This window comes from Antedon mediterranea, chromosome 7 (genome assembly GCF_964355755.1).
Source record: "Antedon mediterranea chromosome 7, ecAntMedi1.1, whole genome shotgun sequence".
Taxonomy (NCBI): domain Eukaryota; kingdom Metazoa; phylum Echinodermata; class Crinoidea; order Comatulida; family Antedonidae; genus Antedon; species Antedon mediterranea.
The window spans coordinates 20,851,414-20,872,608 of NC_092676.1; the positions used below are offsets into that span (position 1 = coordinate 20,851,414).

Below are 21,195 nucleotides of genomic sequence, written 5' to 3' on the forward strand. Positions count from 1 at the left end.
CCGACCGACCAACCTACCAACTGACCGATATTACTGAACATGTTTAAAAATGTTGAAATGTTTAAAAACATTCATATTTTTTTAATTTACACGTGCGTATCCTGTCACTTTTGAAGTGCTCGTATAACGTAATTTTGAGTTGAAAAGTAAGTCAAGAAAACAGAAATTGGGCAAAAAGAGTGCGCAATAACATTTAACGCGGTCATCGAAAATAAATTTTGAAAATTTTAAGCGCGCGTACGCATGCGTTACATGCGATACGCACGTAATTGTATTGCCATGTGATGATTTATGCCCTGAAATTTATGAGAACCAAATTTTATTTAATTGTGATTCATGGTTGTGAAGATATGATTACAAACGTGATTTCGTTAAATCGTGCGTAGACCGCGTAATTTTTTATTGCGTACCGTGAAAACATAACCACACCGATTCCTGGCCATAAGGAATATACTGTGAAAAATTGACTTAGCTAGATTAAACTGATATCAAGATAAGGTCAGAAAGCGATAAAACGCATAGTGATACCGGACCGACAGACAGACAGACCGACAGACCGACCGACCGACATAGTGAACTATAGAGTCGCGTCCACGCGACTAAAAAGGGTAATAAAGATGAGATTAGCAATTACAGACCGATATCTATCTTACCAGAACAATTTCTATTATGATTGGTTCCCTAAATAAACTTAACAAAATCCTTCCTTATAAAGTCTTATTAACTATGTACAACTCACTGATCTTACCAAATATATCATTTTGTATACCAGTCTGGGGCACTACTGATGCCAAAAACATGAAACGTATCCATGTACTTAAAAAAAAAGGCTTTAAGAATGATATGTAAAACAAACTACTACCATCCATCTTTACCACTATTTATTAAAACTAATTCCCTTACCGTTTATGACCTATATACAAATTGTGTTTCACTTTTTATGTTTAAATACAATAAAAATCAACTGCCATCAAATTTTCATTATTTTTTTCAAACATATGACTCTATTCATCATGTACATGATACGAGAGACAAAAATAATTTGTATATCATCAAAAAGAACACAACGATGGGACAAAGGGGAATATCTTATGAAGGGCCAAGAATATGGAACAATATTAGTAACGAAATTAGAATGAGTAATAATTTGTATAATTTCAAAAGGAAAATTAAAAGTTTACAGGAACAATGTAAATAGGTGTTTATGTTATGAAAATTGTTTAATTTGTAATCGCATATAACTGAATTATCAATTGTTGTTTTTATATTAATTAATATCAATATTTTAAAATGTTAAAGTTTAAGTTGTTTCACTATCGAGAGGGGCGCCCAAATTAAAGCTTGCTTGCTGTGGCGTCCCTTTTCCACATTTTATATAAAATTGGTTGCCATTTTGAAAAATTGCCGCCATTTCAATATAAAGAAAAAACTAAAGTGTCAACCTAATGGATTCCTTGTCTGAAGTACATGTGTTTAGACACCAAGATCGTGCATCTACCTTATTACTTCCGCCAAGGAGGTTATGTTTTCACCCCTGTATGTTTGTGTGTGTGTTTGTGTGTGTGTTGGTGTGTGTTTGTGTGTGTCTGTCTGTGAACAGCCTGGAAGCCACAGTTTTTATCCGATTCTAACCAAATTTGGACACAATGATCTATGCCCAAAAAGCTCGGACAAGTTCGAATTTGAGGGGGAAAGATCATAGGTCAAGGTCACAACTAACAAAAAACTATTTTACTGCCTAGAGACCACAGTTTTGATTCGATTCTCACCAAACTTAGCCACAATGATCAATGACACATCATATAATTGTGGTTAAATTTTGAAGGTTCAGGGTCAAAGATCAAGGTCCACAAAAAAAAAAAAAAAAGAAATAAAAAAATAATAAAAAAAAAAAAAACCCTCAGTGGTGCTTGAACCAGCGATCTCAACTGTGAGAGGCTGGATACATAACCATTACACCACACTGTCATCCACAACTTATTTACACTTAGAACTAATAAAAAAAAGTGTTAAAAAAAAAATATTCAGGTGGCATTTTATGTAGGGGAATTTTACAGTAGGCGGAGGTTTGTACTCTCGGAGTACCCTCTAGTTAGATCTGATTTTATGCACATTTTATATAAAATTAGCGGCCATTTTTCAAAATAGCCGTCATTTTAATACGAGGCAAAAACAGGAAATATGTATTGACGAATATACATTAATAATAGAGAGGTTTCGCAACCTTACGAAAACGGATACGTCATACATCCATTTGTGAAACTTTTGAGCTGATCCCCAGTCATATTCGTAACTACAATCTAGCAGATTTTTTTTCAGTGAAATAGAATCACTCGCTTTGATGTTACGCTAGGCCTAGGCAGCCAAGCACCAAGCAACACGTACCTGCGCTTCGCTCAAATTTACCGCAGTCATATTTTGGACGCGCCTCGATATTTCGTTGTCATGCGAAACAGATTTTTTTTTATGGCTTACGAAATACGAATACGTGTGCGTGACGTATCCGTTTTCGTTATGTTTTTATCGTATTCGTAAGATTGCGAAACCTCTCTATGTGGCTGCTGGGAATACATAACCATTTTCTTTAAAAAAGAAAAAAAAAAGTTTAATTGCCTGAATAACCTGTTAATGTTTGTGGAGAACCTGGATTGTATTTTGTTGGGATAATTTTTCTTGTTTTGCTTTTGATGTTGTTTCTACCATTTTGCAAGTGTAGAGTGATATAAAGCACGCTTTGACAACATTCACACGAAGACACAGACCTGTGTGTTAATGTAATGTTATTCAATAATGACGAAAAACTTGCAGCACACCTAAAAAAGTTTCGTCAGAATGTACAATGGTGCTGCCCCAAACAAATTAGTTAACTAATATTAAAAGTAAAACAAGCAAGTATAAGATGAAATTGGAATAAAATAGGCCTATATAAAATCATAAAATTACTTGATCTTGTCAAGTCATGATAACTGACATTGGATGCCCAAAAGCCCCACATTCATCCGAATTAAACAAAAGAAAAGGCGGAGCAAGGGATGTGAATGCGGGAATTTCTTGCAGTGGTAGTTAATTCAGATTCAGATTCGATTTATTAAGTCATTCATACATAGTACAATGATAATTGTTTCCTTGGCAGAAAAACACAAGCAAAATAATACACACATTATTTACATTCGTGATCAACAACAACTGATCAAGCAATATAAAATACAACAGACCTAATGACCTATCTTTGAAACTCATTGTTGTGTAGTCTAATAGCGCTAGGTAAGAATGAAAATTTATGTCTATTTGTTTTAACTGGAATTGTTGTTAATTTTCCAGATCTTGTAACTACTAACTTATTGTTGAGAATATGAGATTCATCAGATAAAATACTATTTAATTTAGATATCATTTCATCATTACACATTTGTGTGATATCTTTAATCTCGACACCAGTAATTTTGCTTGCATTCCCAACTATTCTGTTAACTCACTCACATTTCTCTTTGTTAGCACATTTTCCAAAGTAACACAGCAAAGCTTAATACAGATTTAATAACACTTAAGCGCATACAAAACAACCGGATCTTAAACAACTATAATAGTAAAACCAAACATAGCAAAAATTACAAAACTATTCAATACAGGTAAAACATTGTTGACTTTCCTTAAGCAATAAAGAAATTGAATTGAATTGAATTAAGCTCTGCCTACACTATCAAAATAGTTGGACAAAAAAGGTGTGATGTGCCCATATATGGTAGTGATTTGACATCATCATTTTCATGTATGGGCACATCACATTTTTTTTGTCACATCAAGTTTTAGAGTGTAGACAAGGCTTTATTCAAGTTAAGAATATAATTATGATTCTATAGTCGAAATCGGCGGATGTGTGTGAAGAACATTGAGAGAGATTCTTATCGGAAAGTTCAATAGTTTTAAAGTCTAAGGTTGAACATTGAAAAACACATGTGATATTATTGCATATAATATTGTTGTTATTTGTTGGATTACACACAAAGGGTACCACTTATAATTAAAACAATGTTTACACCCCACCCATTCAAGCAATTCTACATCTATCTGAAACTAAACGAATGGTTCGATTTTTATTTAATGATGTTAAAAGTTCGTATTCGGCTGGCATGTGGTGATTTGTGGTATAATTCAGTGTCCTGTTGTCGTAGTAATGATGTTTTAACGGTTGGCCACTCGGTGATTTATAAAATGGATAAAAACCATATAACGAAACATATCGACACATTGACCCAGCTGCTGTATACATGATTAACCCAAGCGATGGGTTTCTTATTTTCCAAAATCTGAAGAAAAAAATAACTCATTTGTTGTAGGCTATGAAGAAAAAATTATATTTATGCATGCATAATTTAATGTGCTGATGTCAATTTATTCCTGTTATCTTTAATTTCATTTTCAGTATGCATTATCATTATTTTACTGGTTGAACATTCTGGTCAGAAACGTTAAATCCCCAGCTCAAATCCACTGTCTTACAAAAACCGAAGTTACTGAAAGAATAGTAAGAATAAGATGATACTTACTTTGTAACTAGTGGTAGTATACCTCGGTACGAATATACAATTCTAACTGTTAAATTATTCTGTTTGATACCTGCTACAAGATTATGTGCGTAGCTTATATTCTTTTCTGCGTTCAATTTAGAAATCCATATATAAGTATCATGTAGCTCTTTAAACGTCTCGTATGAAGTTTTGTAGCAACTATTTGAAGTGTTTGTTAGACATAAACCGCTTTTGATACTGGCGGCCCCATTGAGCACCATCATATCTATTTTACTACCAACGTCTTGTTCAAAACCAATAGTTTGTGCAAGATTTCCTCTAAAAACAAAGTCATGTTCATCTATTTCACGTCCACAACTGCTGTTTAGTAGAATACCAGCACTGCCTACAACTGCACAGGTTCCTTGCATAGGAATACTGTCGATGCCATCTGGTAAATGTGTCATATTCTCATTTTGCTTGAAGTCATCTTTGTAAATTAGTGTTAATAGAGATGGTTTGAATCCAGCCTTCTGAAGCCGTTTTCTGTAATAGAAATAAAAACATATACATTCTGGGCTTATAATTGAATTTTTTAAAACTCTAGACAGGCATGTTCAAATTCAGTTGCATACTTTTCGTTCTCTTTGTTGGAAGCAAACCATTTTTATTTAATTCGAACTGTCAATTTTACATGTAAAATCAGTTTAAAAAAAAGTAAAATATAGTACTTCAATAAAAACACTTTTTATTTTCAAATCCCCCTAAAATCAGAGTTTTATTCGGCCATTTTTCAGTTGTAGGCCTAATAAAGTTATTGACGTCCATAGACAAAAAATCAAACAAAATAATGCATTCACTTAAATTTAACCAAAGACCATTACATGTTCAATTTGAATATTTTTCAGTTGTTATTTATAGTTTTGCCTTCTTGTTCTGTGTCAACGTATAATAATCTAGTTTGTGTAATTATTATTCAAATACATTTATCAAATTAATCCATATCTTGTAAAAAGAATACAAAGAGCATTGTATTATAGTATACAACAAAAGAAGGCTTCAATATAAGCGCGTATGAAAAATGTAAACACCTAAATAGTCATATAGTATAGGACAAAAATCTGAAAAGATGCTTAGAAGTTAGTGGGTGTGGAATGTTAGAGGCTGTCTATCCTAATAATCCCTTCTGATACTGTAAGCCTTGTTGACACTTCATTTTTTGCCTTGTCTTGAAATTTTATATAAAAATATGTGCATAAAATCAGATCTAAATAAGGTGGATATACAATCTTGTGTGTCTAAACACATGTACGTCAGACACGGAATTCAATAGGCTCTGTTGACACTTCAGTTTTTTACTCGTATTGAAATAGCCGCTAATTTTAAATAAAATGTGCATAAAATCGGATCTAAATAAGGTAGATGCACGATCTTGGGGACTAAACACATGTAATTCACACAAGAAATCCAACAGGCCTTGTTGCTGCTTTATGCCTTGTACTGTTGATTGGCAGGTTATTGTCTCTATATTTACATGGTAAACAGAATTCTAAATAGAAAAGGAATTAATTAGATAACAAATATGTTATAAAATGGCTGACAAATGTATCTAAAAAGTGCAAAAAAGGGTGACACTAAAAAAAAGCTAGATGAATGATCTTGGAATCCATTAGATCTACAATAAATACATTTTAATAGTTATTGTATTTTCTGAAATGACACCTTTATCAATTTGAGAAACAAATTCCAGATTTTTGATTTCATGAACAGATAAATTAGGTACCTATTTTGATTAGGTAACCAACCTTATATAGCCTAGATCTGATTTTATGCACATTTTATATAAAATTGGCGGCTATTTTTTAAAAAGACACAAAATGAAGTGTCAACAGGGCCTAGAGTGACCAGAAGTGATTAATTATGATATATGGCTATGTTGACAACCTGTTAACATTCCACTCCCCCATTCTATTTGATAGGATAACTAGGAAGGTATAATACCAGTGTATTATGATCAGTGATATGATTACCGTATCCAGTAAAGCCGAAAGCAAAACTTACCTCATACCTAATGCTTTGCTTTCTTTAATGTGATTAATCAATACTCTCCTACAAACAAAATCATAGGATAAATTATAATGAATAAACGTAAACGAAATACTCTTTTGATAAGAAGTAATAGAACATAACTTAGCGGAGAGTTTTCGTTTTGGCAGTTACCAATTAATTTTCATCCGACAGTGTGCTAATTTGAACTCTTTTAAAACCTCACTGAAGATTATTTATTATTTATCTCACTGGAGTGTCTTCATTTACGGTATCTATTATATAAATTGTGGTTAATTCTGACATAGGCAAGCACAATGCAAAAACGTCGGTAAATCTATCTTAGATGTACCGCGAAACGTAGATTTGATAACATTAGTTTTCACATCGACGCTATTGTTCCATATTTCTATCTTAGGAAGATATTATAGGGATTTTATAAGAAATTTTCTGATTTCAATGGGTAAATTTTAAGTAATTTCCGGGTTCACGGTAAGGTGTTGGTTTCAGCCAGGGAGTTGTAAAACAACTACCTGTTTCAACTAAGTTGGCCGTTGGTGCTTGGTGGTGATAGCCATTTTGTTTTTTTGGTTTATTTTCGAACCGCTCGTGTGAAGGTATATAATAGTAGTACATAAACCCCGATAGCCGAGTTGTTGAGTAAGCTGTCAAGACATTATGTACACTGTGCGCTATCTGTGTCCCGTCAGGACCCTGGGATACTTCTGCCCATGTTGCAAGCCGTCTTCCTTCTTAGGCAACTGTGTCGCGGAATAATGTATTAATTATACCAATTAGGATGGTATTTATTTGAATAAACGCCCGGAACACCTCCCCAATAAAACATCAATTAAAATAATTATCTCGCTACTCAACCCCCCCCCCCCCCCCCAAATACATCTAATAAACGCCCATCCACATTTATACACACAATATTGTATTAGGCCTATATTTATAACCCAATTGTGACTATTTTTAGTAGATTTCTTCGAACTGTAATCTACAATTTACCAAGCATTTGTTATTCTTTTTTACCACTTTTCATATCTACAATAAACACTCGCCTAAAACGCTATTAATCATCTAAGACACTTAGGTTAGTGAGTACGTTTAGTTTTACGAATATCAAAAGCATTTAAATAATGGTAACCGACCGAAATTGTCCAGGCCAGAATGTCATTCTAAAACTGTTTACGTCCTGAGTCATTATCATTCCGAGAACCATCATCTACACTTCCTAGAGAGGGAGCGAGCGAGCTCACCCTCTATAATAATAATAATTTATTTGGAGATTACACTTTTACAACAGTGGCACTCGACCAAATGGAAGGTGCATCCAAAAGAAATATACAAAAAAAAAACATGATATAGAAAATAACATTTACAATAAAAAGTCAACATGTCAAAACAATTCAACTACAGTAACTACAATACCATTGATAATTAACACTACAGCAGCAGGAAACCCACTGCCACCTAAAAATACAAAATTACAAGAAATAAACAATAATAGAATAGGTAGGAACTGTACAATATAAAATGAATTGGGCAACAACAATGTAGACCTAACATTATAATGAGATAGATATCGATCATTTAGTTTGATTGATATGAACATTACTCGCCTAGAACAATACATCTGTGTGCCCAAGCTCTGTTAACATAGTGCTTACAGTAACAATCAAAGACATTTGATATGGAATCGACGTCATACATTATAATGATAGTAGTTATCAATTCCACCTAATACAAGATTTAATTTGGTGTTCAGGTAACCAGAGATAAAATTTTCCCATACATCTAAATGATTGATATCGATTAACATATATTCTAATTTGGTATATTCTTCAATCCTTATGCCATTGAGTTGGTAATTACATGTGAATAGAAAATGTTGAATGTCTTCTAAACCATTCTTACACATTTTACAGATACCCTCATATTCAGGAAGCCACTTACAACTCATGTGACCTAAAGGAAGGGTATTAGAACGTAGTTTGAATTTGAGGCTAGATCCTAGAAAGTCTGTACAATCCAATCAATATTTTTCAAGGCACGGATTAGACTTAATAAGAGAGTATGTCTGAAGTGACGATTTTCTTAGCATTTCACTTTTACAAAATGCAATGTTTGTGTCATGCATCAATTCTTTAAATCTCTTAACCACGGTGTTTATCCATGTTCATTACATAATTAATAAATTTGGCTCTAGATATATCTTGAATAACTTTAATTGGAACCCACCCTAAATCTCCATACAAGGCCTCTTTAGGTGTATTTTTACTTGCTTTTAAGATGTACCGCGCCATTGTAATCGAAGTGACTCAATTTTATCAATATCTTTCCTGCTTTGGCTGATCCACACTGAACAAGCAAAATTTATTGTAGGCAGAACAATTGTTTTCCATAGAATGTCACCATAGAAAATTCTACTAAAATTATCAAATCGGTCTATAATTGACTTAATAAAAGCAATGACTCTATTTATTGCCTTTATTGATGATTTGGTCGATGTGAAAAAGATCTGAAATATTTCTTGATATGCAAGTACCAAGATATTTATAGGTTTCAACCTCAGAAATAAATTGATCGCCCAATTTCCACATCTTATTGTTTATGCGCTGTCCAATAATAAGGACCTTCGACTTTTCATGATTAAAATTTAATTTCCTTGACTTTGCAAATTTAGATGCTAGATTGAGCATCTCGCTCAGATCATTTTCTTTGTTTGCCATAAAGTACAACGTCGTCTGCCCAAAAAAGGCTACCCATACATACATTATAAATACGAACACCTAGATCATGTTTTTTGAGTAATTTGGCATAAGAATTACAAAACAAAGTCGGTGATAAAACACATACCTGTTTAACTCCTCCATCGATATTAAAGAATTTAGTGTCTATTTTACCAAATCTTACTTTACCTTGCACATCGTGATATAAACTATCGATTAATTTCCATAGCCTACTTCTAAACCCAATATTCCATGCTGCCATTTGCATTCCTTCCCTCCAAACCGTATCGAATGCTTTTTTTAAATCTAAGAAGGCCATGAAGGTTTTTTTTCCTTCAAGCAGATGACAGGAAGCTATGCTTTTGAGGGTAACTATGTGATCCTCACATCGTCGCGAAGGTCTAAACCCTCCCTGTACTTCTGACAACACATTTTTATCTTCCAGAAAGTCAGAAATATTGTTTTAAATGATTCGGTTAAATATTTTCGAGATACACGGAGTAAGTGAAATCCCCCTGTAGTTATTAATATCCCTGTGGTCCCCTTTTTTTTATGAACGGGTACAATACTACTTTTATTCCAGTCATTTGGAACTTTTTCTAAAGCAATTATTCTATTAAATAAAGCAAGGATTGACATATTCAAACATTTACCACCATTTTTAAAAATTTCATTAGTGATCGTGTCAATTCCAGGTGATTTATTGTTCTTTGACCTTAAAATTGCGGTTTCAACAATATCTAAATTCAATTCAACATCTGAGAGAAATTCATCATTGTCGTCGTGGGCATTTTTGTGGTTCTAATGTTATTAATAAAGGTATTAATTTGTTTAGTTCGTTCATCAATTTCGGCCAAATTAGTTTTTACCTAATGTTTGCCAGTAATCAAGGTCTATTTGGTTCATTTCCTTTTCGTCGGAGACTATTTCACTAGAACCTGGTCTTTTGATACAACTAACACGCTGGTTACGATTACTACCTTTTAACAGTTTCCAAAAATCGCTACAGTTACGTCCACCTTTGTTTGCCAATTCAATAGACTTATTCACACGCTATACAATTTTGCTATTTCCTGCTTTATACAACGCATTTAATATAATATAATATTATTACAGTTTACACATTATACAATATACTACCTTAATGTTGATATTTCCAGATTCACGTTAGTGTTTAACAAGCCCCTGAAACTGCCATGTTGTTTCCTAAAAGTTTAAAATACAAAAATGATAACGTATATAAAAAAATTAATAAAAATTAAAAATTAAATTCAAAGAAACAAGGCCATATACATGACTGCAGTCGCGTGCTCAGGTTAGTGTTTACTGACCAACTGAACGACATAGTGAGCTGTAGAGTGGCATTGCAGGCGACTAAAAATAGTCAAAATGTTGGTCAAAAATGGATATTTGGTTTTATTTAGTTGTAATGATTTAGTTTGTCTTTTTATGAAGAAAATCATGATATTGCATATGAAAGTGAATGAAAATAGTATATTCAAAGTCCGTGTTGAACAGCCGTGTTGTGAGAATTATTATGCACATTTCGTTTAGAATTTTTTTACGAGGTTGGAAATGGTAGGGTATTAAAAGATAACATTAGAAATGCATTGAAAGAATTATTAATGTCATCCGGAAATATTTAATAGAATTTATTTCTAAATGTATTTAATTTTGTGTATAACAAAATTTATATTAGATAATATTTTATATAATTGTTTTATAACCTGGGTTACTGGTGGAAAAAATGGCTAGGCTTGAGGGAAGAAGAAGTAAACTTTACGTGAAGGGAACACGTACCAAGCCGTTTTTTTATTATCATAAACTAAATCAAAATGATACATGAGGTTATATACATTGACAAAGTTGATTTGATTTCGTATACTATATAAACCATCTAATAACACTATTTTTAAATACCGTACAGTATATTAACAGTACAAGTGAAGCTTTAAATATATAATAAACTTTAGCAAAAAGATACTTTTGAAATAAGATAATTATGTTGATTATTATTATTATTATAATACTAATAGTAATCAACAATCCATTTCAACATAATAAACATAACAACTTACGGACTGTTATCGCTTGAAATGACTGTCCGATGCTTTGCTATGATTTGAAATATATGGACGGTAACCGCACCCAGTAAAAACCAAGTAAATCTTCGCATTAATATTGACTGTGTTCTTGCCATTGAAACTTCCTGCAAAGTGAAAACGGAGTAAAAATAATCCTCTAAACGTGTTGACAACCTTTAAAAAAAATAGATTTTAGCAGTAATAATATTTTTCCGGCAGTGCAAAATTAAGCGAAATCGCGGAGGAAATAAATCCTTAACATAGACCTTAACCGACAGCCTGTTGTGTGTTCACTAAACCGTGAAAATGCGTTTCTGGTAGAAACTACATTACCAATTGCATTATGGAACAATTTACCGTATATCGTATGTTATGTATGCATTTTATTTGTTCAAACAACATACTGTAAAAAATAATTCGGATTTTACACCATATTTTCGTGTAAATTTGTTTCCTCCTTGGAGTAAACTCTCTTTTTCCTTCAATTTGGGTGTAAGTTTTTAAGATTGTGAGTACCCCAGAGTGGGAAACTATAATATTCCCTTCTTTTGAGGTAATCTAATAAAGTTACACATTAGGCATGGGTAAAGTCCGACGGTTACACTACGAAAGAGGTAAACTTTTTCCGGAAAAGTTTTCCCCAAATGCGCGAGAATTGTATTACCCTGGATTCACGGAAAGCGTACGATATGACGACTGTCGCGTGGACAAGTCCATATTTTCAATAATCATTTTTATTTTGCATAAAAGACCTATTTTTGTATCAGAAAAGCCTACTGTTTAATATACAGCTGAAGTAGATTTTATCAGCCACGGAGTAAAAGATGAAAAACTAAGGTAAGCTTAAAAGTAGGCCCTAGGCCTAGGGCCTAGGCTAGTTAAGTTTAGCCTAATTGGTGGGATCACTGCTCTGTATGCGCCCAGTGCACGAGGGTACTGTGAAGTGTAATCAGCTTCGCCTAGTAGGCTTGGTCTAGGCCTGATGACTTTTACATTGCTTAGCCTAGATTTCCGTATGAATACATATTGTTATTGTTATTTATTATTATTGTATGCCTAAATGTAGCCGACATGATCTAGCCCAGTTAGGTTGTTAGTTGATTATCTTTGATTTAAATTGTATTTTGCAGGTGACGGTTCAAGTAATTTAATTGAAGAATGTTTAAACAAATGGCCAGCTCACTTTACTGCAGACCACGTTAATTTCTGTGTTTTTTTATGCAAGTAGGCCTAATACATTTTCATTAAAAATAAAAGATTTTGAAATAATATTTTAGAATAGAATAGTACATGGTAGGCTATATTTAATAAACATTTTTATTAGTTTGAATCAATTTTGTACCTCTGTAAATTTATGTTTAATTTTGATCAATAAAAAATCAGGTGATTTCTTAAATATATTTTTCTATTTTGTTTCTGTTTTTGAGGAAAACCAACTTAAACCGACATTTTGGTGTAACCAGATTACCCAAAATAGTTGGTTGCTACTTTGCTGCCACCAAAAACTGGTGTAAAAAAACATTTCATTAAAAGTTGGGTAATGTAACCCGAAATACCCGGGTAAACTTAGCTTTCCCTGGCCAAGGAAACATCCACTTTCCCAATTTTGGGTAACATTTCCCAAAGGGGGAAATCAGAGTTTACTCCACTAATTGGTGGCAGCCTGGTAGCACCCACTTTTAGGGGAAAACTAAGCATATATTTTTTACAGTGTAGTAAAATACAGTTAGAAACAGGAAACAACATGGAATAATATGGACGTACAGAGTAGAAACAAAATAATGTTCAAAATAATTAAATGCGTAATAAAGCTTGGTTCTCAGTAGAGACGCAACGCAAGGACGCAGATTCTACGCAGGTTTTGCACAGAGAGCAAATAAATGGTACATTATACATTCTTCAATCTAATAAACACCAGAAGAAAATTTCGCTCCACACACTGATCTTCGACGAAAAGCCGAAAACTGAAATAGATTACAATATTTATGTAAAATTATATATGTAACCTATATAAACACATTAGGCATAGAAAGTTATTTCTAAACCGTCTGGTAATATACTGAAATTTAAGTAATTAATTTGAAACGATAAGATGAGGAGAATGAAAAAAAGTCGCCCCAACAACCGACATATAAAATGCCCTTCAATTCAGTTATGCTTTTCTGTTTTTTCTACAATCCAGATGCAACTTTTAAATAATGAATACAAATGTCTAGTTTTATCTTACCTTATTGTTGTTTAAATTAGAATGTTTCCTTCGATTGTTGCATGTTTGAAGTTTAATGAGTGATGCAAACCAAAATTGATCGATCTGAGCCCATTGATAGTATCATATTCTTGGAAAGAAGACTTCGATTTGGTTGTTCTCATGGTCCGTTCATACACTGACCGACAAAACTCAAGGAATAACAGTAAATGCTTTATTTTATACAGTTTCTTACCATTAATTATGCATGAAATGTTTTCGGATCGATCTGAGCCCATTGATAGTATAATATTCCCGAAAGAAAATATCGATTTGGTTCCCTTGATCCGTACATACACTGATCTTCGAGAAAACTAAACAAAACCCCCAGTTTTTACTATACAGTAATATATATATACTATACATGACATGCAATATTTATTGAGTTATATAATACATGATATTAGTAGATCTTATTCCATTTTGTATCACAGATTTGATTCCTATGTTCCGTTAGTTTTTTTTAAACTATGTATTTTCTTCCTTCCTTTCCTGTTCTCCTTGAATTAAAATGAATGATCGATTCAAGACAAAAATAAACACTTAAGTGCGCTCAAATTCCAGTAGTCGCTAGACTGTGCCCTGTAATTATATCAGTAGGCCTAGGTCTTTTTAAAATGTTGTTCATATTTTATACATATGTAGGCTATGCAAAGAGTAATACAATGCATGGGATTGATCGATCTGAGCCGATTGTATATAATCAGATTGTTAAAGGCGAGATTAATGCATTTGTTATTGTATTATTCGAAAGCTCCCACTGGTGGTACGAGGCCTAAAGTTGCATTCATCTTGAATCATATAGTATACACATAAGTTAATTAGAGTACCAAAAACATATCCACTTAAAACGTGGGTTTTCAGATTATTAAGTATAGCTCGTTCTTGCTAGTTCCTATATATAGAGCAGTTTACTAGTTTTTACTATTACTTTGCCATTAGCTTAGCTTAGTTAGCAGTTACTACAGTGGGTTTCTTGTTGTTTCTGGTTACTAGAGGCTTGTTTTGTTTTGCTTGCTATACATACACCATAGCCTATTCGTGGCTATATTCTGCTATCTATTGGCTGCTGCATTAAGCACTATAGTTTCGGTTTTAGTCACTTTTGCTATTTCGCCGCTTTTTAAGTATTGGATAGTAGTAGCAGATAGTTTCTGCTATTTGACCCTCAGAATTGGGTATTACTTCATAGTTTCTGCTATTTCTTTCTTTATAAAATTTCTGCTATTTGACCGTATAGCTATTATGGCTAGGCATATAAGTTACTACTGGCTTAACAATATCACTTTACATTTAAGAGCTGGTTTTTGCCATTTGACCGTTAGAATTGGGTAATTACTGCATAGTTTCTGCTATTTTTTCTTTAGGAAATAGCTGCTATTTGATCGTAGCTATTATGGCTATAAGTCATTACTGGCTTTCTAACATTATCACTTTACATTAATTTAAGAGCTAGTTTTTGCTATTTGACCGTTTGAATTGGATTGAATGATTGAAAAGCACGCCGCCAGTGCACGGTCGTTCCAGTCTGATAAAGCGTGGAGGTGTTATGTAATTTCAATTTAAAAAGAATAGTTTACAAAGAAATAATTTGGCTGTGATTCAACGCAGATGGCGTTATAGCATTACTTCGAACAACACAATTTTCACAAATCTTATATAAAGAGGGCGCTATAAAAATGTTATTTTTATCTCTCCATTGAGATCCATCCAACAGCATTCAAAGAAAAATTACTGAAAATTGACAATCATTGTCTATTTTCAGTAATTTTTCTTTTGATTTTACTTGCAGATAGCATTATCTACTGAATACAGATTACGGTCTATATCTAACGCGTTGTGTATTCATTTATACTATTTGGTAGAATTAAATATTTAAAAATACAGTATTGTTAAGCGCTGTCTATACTATCAAACTGACAGAAAAGTGTGATGTGCCCAAATATGAGAGTGATATGATATATATATGATATATATGATATGTTACTGTACAGTATTTACAGTTAGTAGAACATAATAATTATTCTTTTAATATTGTTATTTCTCTAACAAAACACTTTGTTTCATGTTATGTATAGTTTTATTTGTATTACAATGGTTTAATTGTTGTGTATATAAGGTTCTATTTTAACTGTTTGTATTGTATGGACTGAGTGTACAATCTGTTTGGGCTTTGGCCTTTTCTCACTCCTGATTATTTTTTCGCGCCGCGGCTTTAGCTAGCCAGCTAAACCCCCCGAGGACATAATCAATAAGAAACTGTATCAATGCGAAAGCTATTTATCTAAAAAACCCCAAAAACGTCTGGGAAAAGAGAGTCTATGAGGGCTCACTGTTGAACGATTTTGGATTGTCGCCCTTTGATTGGTTGACGCGAATCAACAGACTGCGGAAGAATTTTCTCACGTGTGCCGTTGTCTCTGAGGACTGCTGCATGCATGTCCTGTTGTGCGTCCTGGTGGTATGTCCAACGCACGTCGGGAAAATAATATATTGAAATTCTTTGAATGAGGTTTTAATAAACATGTAATATCATATTTGATTGAATTTTACAATGTTGATATACAAAATATATTACTAAAAACCGTAATGTTTAAAGTTCATACAATTGCCTACTGAGGGCGCAATTTATTTACTTCGTTCGTGGCTAAAAACGATTATTGTCGGCGATGTTTTGGACCCTATATTTCGAAAAGTCAGATTTTCATAATTCTTTCTTTATTTTAATATTGATACAAACTATTAACAGGCAATGTATGCTATTAACTTCTAATGTTGCATCGTTATCCCTAGCTAGGTGGTAGGCCTATATACTAGTATAGTATGTGTGTGGGCCGGGTCATTAGGAGTTAATGCTCCTACCCTGGAATATGTACATGTACTGTATACTGTAGTTTAGTTTATGATTATATTTTTGTTCTGTACAGAAGGCCAGACTATATTTACACAAAATGTTTACTACTGATTGTTAAACAAAAATAATAAATCATTATATGTGAAGAAAGAACAAAAATGTCAAAAAGTCGAGCGGCGTTTTTTGTAAGAAATATTTCTTGTTTATTGTATTAAGTAAAAGTTATACTGTAGGGCCTACAGTAATTATACTAACATATAATTTCAAAATTGTTTTACATACAAAAATAATAATAGTAGTAACTTAACCCTTAACCTAACCTTATATGATACAGACACCACATGTGATATAAATGGAATTACCAAATATTCCTATGATACATCGGAAATAGATAGTGTGTGGAGATACAACAGCACTGAAAATCGGGTACATGTGTACAAAAATCGTGCCCGCGTTATGTTATGTCTTTTCGGGTTATTGACGTTTTGTACATTTTTCTTGATATCTTTATCTATGAACTCTTCAATCTGCACTTATCTGAAACTAGACGGATTGCTCGACTTTTATTTAATGATTTAAACAGTTTGTATTCAGCTGGCATGTGGTGGTTAGTGGTATAATTCAGTGTTCGGTTGTCATAGTAATGATGCTTCAACGGTTGACCATTCGGTAGTTCATAAAATGGGTAAAAACCATATAAGGAAACACGCCTGCACATTGTAGCCGCTGCAGTGTACATGATTAGCCCCAGCGAAGGGTTATTAATTTTCCATGATCTACAAGAAAAAACATATTATGTGTGTCAGTGCTCCTTAATAATAATCAGGAGATATTATACAAATAATGAATGTTTATGAGTGTAATGGTACAAATAATGGCATGAGGTGAATGATGAAAGGTTATATTTCAACGAGGCGAAGTCGAGTTGATATATAACCTTTCATCATTCACCAAATGCCATTATTTGTACCATTACACGAATATAAAACATTCATTATTTGTTTTATATCAAATATAATATGAATTTAAATGTAGGAAGCAGGACGTGCAGATAGTGAGCACATAATGAGCAAAAATGGCCAGGATAAAGGAATAAATGGAGAAATCTCTAACATTCTATAGATAGTTTAAACAACATGGTGATATGTAGCACACTTTTTTTCACACAAAACCCCTACTATACTTACCGACCGACCAACGAAATTAAATAAAGAGGAACATACGTAGGCAGTGACCACTATCTTGTGCGAACTAGGGTAAAAGTTGAATACAAATAGCCAAAAATACGATACTTAAAAGCTGGAAACCAATCAGAGCAATATTCACCAATGAGCTAAACAAGAAGTTTGCAGTAATTGAAGGGATCCAATATTTTAGAAATGCATCGAAGGAAGAAGTGAAGAAGAAATAAAGTTGCAGAAAGAAATAGACAGGAGATGAGAAAATGTGTATAACAAAACAGCAAAAGAGGAGTGTACAGAAAGAGCGGACACATTCAATGGTTAAAATATCAGTCTTGGATTTATAAGTTTAAGTAATAAAGTATAGCATCAGAAAATATGATTAAGGAAAACGGGTAATAATGACATACAAAGTAGATATAATGGACAAGAACGCTATATCCTCACGAAGATGATACGAAACGACAGAAATAGAAAAGCAATAAAGAAGAAAAAGCATGTCACTTACCTTTTAACTAGTGGCAGCATACCTCGGTACGAATATACGATTCTAACTGTTAAATTATTCTGTTCGATACCTTCTACAAGATTATGTGCGTAGCTTATATTCGTGGCGGTGTTCAATTTAGAAATCCATATATATGTATCATGTAGCTCTTTAAACGTTTCGTATGAAGTTCTGTAGCAACTATTTGAAGTGTTTGTTAGACATAAACCGCTTTTGATACTGGCGGCCCCATTGAGCACCATCATATCTATTTTACTACCAACGTCTTGTTCAAAACCAATAGTTTGTGCAAGATTTCCTCTAAAAACAAAGTCGTGTGCATCTATTTCACGTCCACAACTGCTGTTTAGTAGAATACCAGCACTGCCTACAACTGCACAGGTTCCTTGCATAGGAATACTGTCGATGCCATCTGGTAATTTGGTCATACTTTCATTTTGGTTGAAGCCATCTTTGTAAATTAGTGTTAATAGAGATGGTTTGAATCCAGCCTTCTGAAGCCGTTTTCTTTAATAGAAGTACAACAATAGAAATACAACAGTTTGCATTATATACAACAAATGTTCGTCACCAAATCTGATTTTAATTGATGTAGAAGTCTATCTGCTTACAATGAAAAAGTAAAGTTATGCATGGCACTTATCTAAGCAGACCAGCATACATAATTGGTGATGGCAGACATTGGATTATCGAAAGGAGGCTGTAATATAAGCGGGGTAAGGTGGGTATGAAAAATGGAAATACCTATATAATGCCACTATGTGTGAACAGTGAAATGATTATCGTATCCAGTAAAAACGAAAGCAAAAACTTACCTCATACGCAATGCTTTCCTTTCTTTAATGTGATTATTCAATACTTTACTAAAAAAAAGAATATCATATGATAAATTAATTATAATGAATAAACGTAAACAAAATTCTCTTTTGATAAAAATTAATAGTTAACATAACATGATCGGAGAGTTTTCGTTTTGGCAGCTCCCTACTAATTAATTTTCATCGGACAGTTGCTATTATGAACTCTTTTAAAAACTTCACTGAAGACTTCTTTCGAATAAGTGTCTTCATTTACGGTATCTATAGGCATATCTTTGCCATTTCCTGTTTTACTGTCGGCCTACAACGAATTTATAGATTTAGAAACGTACCTTATTGTTGTGGGGTGGGTATGAAAAATGGAAATATCTATATAGTCATACATACAAGTTCTGTTTAATAGGATAGGTAGGAAGGTATAATTCCATTATTATTATGGAACAGTGAAATGATTACCGTATACAGTAAAAACGAATGCAAAAACTTACCTCATATCTAATGCTTTCCTTTCTTTAGTGTGATTAGTCAATACTTTACTACAAACAAAATAATATGATAAAATTATAAAGAATAAACGTAGGCCTAAACAAAATACTCCTTTTGATAAGAAATAATGCATAACATAACATGAATGGAGAGTTTTGGCAGCTCCCTACCAATTAATTTTCATCCGGCAGGTGCTCTTTTCTTTTATTGATAAATGTGGATGATGGGGGCTTAATTTTCGATACTGATTTTGGTCTACATAAGACTACATAATGATCCAAGAGGCCAGGCGCAGGTTCTGAAATTGGGATATCATAAAAATGCACCCATTCAGGTATAAATTAGATCCAGGATAGCTTGGCCTCGCGTCGGAGTTTTTACAATCTGATGAAGTGGAAAGCGTTTTAAACTGATATCCTTCATACGGTTAAAATCACCTAACACAATAATATTCATATCAGGGTGTTTTTGACGCATGGAATCCAAGTTTTTAGTCGCGTGGAAGCGACTCTATACTTCACTATGTCGGTCGGTCGGTCTGTCGGTCTGTCTGTCGGTCCGGTATCACTATGCGTTTTATCGCTTTCTGACCTTATCTTGATATCAGTTTAATCTAGCTAAGTCAATTTTTCACAGTATATTCCTTATGGCCAGGAATCGATGTGGTTATGTTTTCACGGTGCGCAATAAAAAATTACGCGGTCTACGCACGATTTAACGAAATCACGTTTGTAATCATATCTTCACAACCATGAATCACAATTAAATAAAATTTGGTACTCATAAATTTCAGGGCATAAATCATCATATGGCAATACAATTACGTGCGTAGCGCATGTAACGCATGCGTACGCGCGCTTAACATTTTCAAAATTTATTTTCGATGAAATAAGAGTACGTTTCAGGCAATTTTAAGCGTTTACAAAATTGCCATGAGTCACAAAGCCACAAAGTTACGCGCGCACGCGCATTTAAAATTTTAAAATGCGCAAAATTGATTTTTAATCAACTTTCTACGCGTTTCTTGTCATTTTGAGCATGTCAAAAATTTCCATACGCGCGCAAATTTTTACGCGCGTGGTGCGCACGTAGCGTTAAATACATACTTTTTTCGCGTGATTTATGTTTTTGCAGCCTTTTCTAATAATTTTACCATCTTTTAAACAATTTCGACTTAAAATTACGTCACGAGCACGTCGAATTGGATAATTTGCGCACGTTTCTGATGAAAAAGTAAAAAAATTCGTCAAAATTATGCCTTTTTAGTCGCGTGGACGCGACTATAGTTCACTATGCCGGTCAGTCTGTCTGTCGGTCTGTCTGTCGGTCCGGTATCATTATGCATTGTAGCACGCGACTTAATGGCTGTTGGCCTTGTTCACAATATGTTCACACATTTTGAAATCGTTATTTCCTGTGGGATGATAATCAACATCAACCGCGATTGTCGAAATTGATCAGGGCAGGAGTTTGGGTCTTACAGACAGCCAAATACTTTCATAGTTGTCGTCTGAAGATTGAACCATATTTTAAAAGGGATAGTTTCACGGACATAAACAAAACACCTTCACATGTCAGATCGATCTGCTCCGATTAAGTAATAATCTTGTAATTATATTAAACAATCAGTAATATGTGGTTTAAAGACCCATTCCCTACGTTTTTTAAATCTAATTTAAGATCACAAACTACATTAATGTAAAAACAAATACTATATGGTCGTATTGAGA

General features: G+C 33.4%; 2 protein-coding genes across 3 annotated transcripts; both read right to left on the minus strand.

Moving 5' to 3' along the window:
• Positions 1–2,773: 2,773 nt before the first annotated feature.
• On the minus strand, positions 2,774–11,680 carry LOC140055024 (CMP-N-acetylneuraminate-poly-alpha-2,8-sialyltransferase-like). 2 transcript variants are annotated; one of them, XM_072100172.1, is made up of 5 exons: positions 11,368–11,680; positions 10,430–10,495; positions 6,570–6,617; positions 4,548–5,054; positions 2,774–4,307 (listed from the first exon to the last, which is right to left on the minus strand). In XM_072100172.1, exons 1-5 carry the CDS (start codon positions 11,487–11,489, stop codon positions 4,049–4,051), a joined length of 1,002 nt encoding a protein of 333 aa, XP_071956273.1. In that variant the 5' UTR covers positions 11,490–11,680; the 3' UTR covers positions 2,774–4,048. The 2 variants fall into 2 exon arrangements, with proteins under 2 accessions (XP_071956273.1, XP_071956275.1); XM_072100174.1 differs by lacking the exon at positions 6,570–6,617.
• Positions 11,681–16,590: 4,910 nt separating this feature from the next.
• Positions 16,591–19,472, minus strand: LOC140055493 (CMP-N-acetylneuraminate-poly-alpha-2,8-sialyltransferase-like). Its single transcript, XM_072100835.1, has 4 exons — positions 19,468–19,472; positions 18,977–19,024; positions 18,162–18,668; positions 16,591–17,248 (listed from the first exon to the last, which is right to left on the minus strand). Exons 1-4 carry the CDS (start codon positions 19,470–19,472, stop codon positions 16,984–16,986), a joined length of 825 nt encoding a protein of 274 aa, XP_071956936.1. The 3' UTR covers positions 16,591–16,983.
• Between the last annotated feature and the right edge of the window lie 1,723 nt (positions 19,473–21,195).

Excerpts from the sequence above, each read along its gene's own strand:
- LOC140055024 (XM_072100172.1), bottom strand. The coding sequence starts at position 11,489 with ATGGCAAGAACACAGTCAATATTAATGCGAAGATTTACTTGGTTTTTA. Across the intron at positions 10,496-11,367 it reads ATTTCAAGCGATAACAGTCC|GAAACAACATGGCAGTTTCA; the intron begins GTAAGTTGTTAT and ends TTAAACTTTTAG. Across the intron at positions 6,618-10,429 it reads CTGGAAATATCAACATTAAG|GAGAGTATTGATTAATCACA; the intron begins GTAGTATATTGT and ends TTTTGTTTGTAG.
- LOC140055493 (XM_072100835.1), bottom strand. Across the intron at positions 18,669-18,976 it reads AGGAAAGCATTGCGTATGAG|AAAACGGCTTCAGAAGGCTG; the intron begins GTAAGTTTTTGC and ends CTTCTATTAAAG. Across the intron at positions 17,249-18,161 it reads ATGCTGCCACTAGTTAAAAG|ATCATGGAAAATTAATAACC; the intron begins GTAAGTGACATG and ends TTTTTCTTGTAG.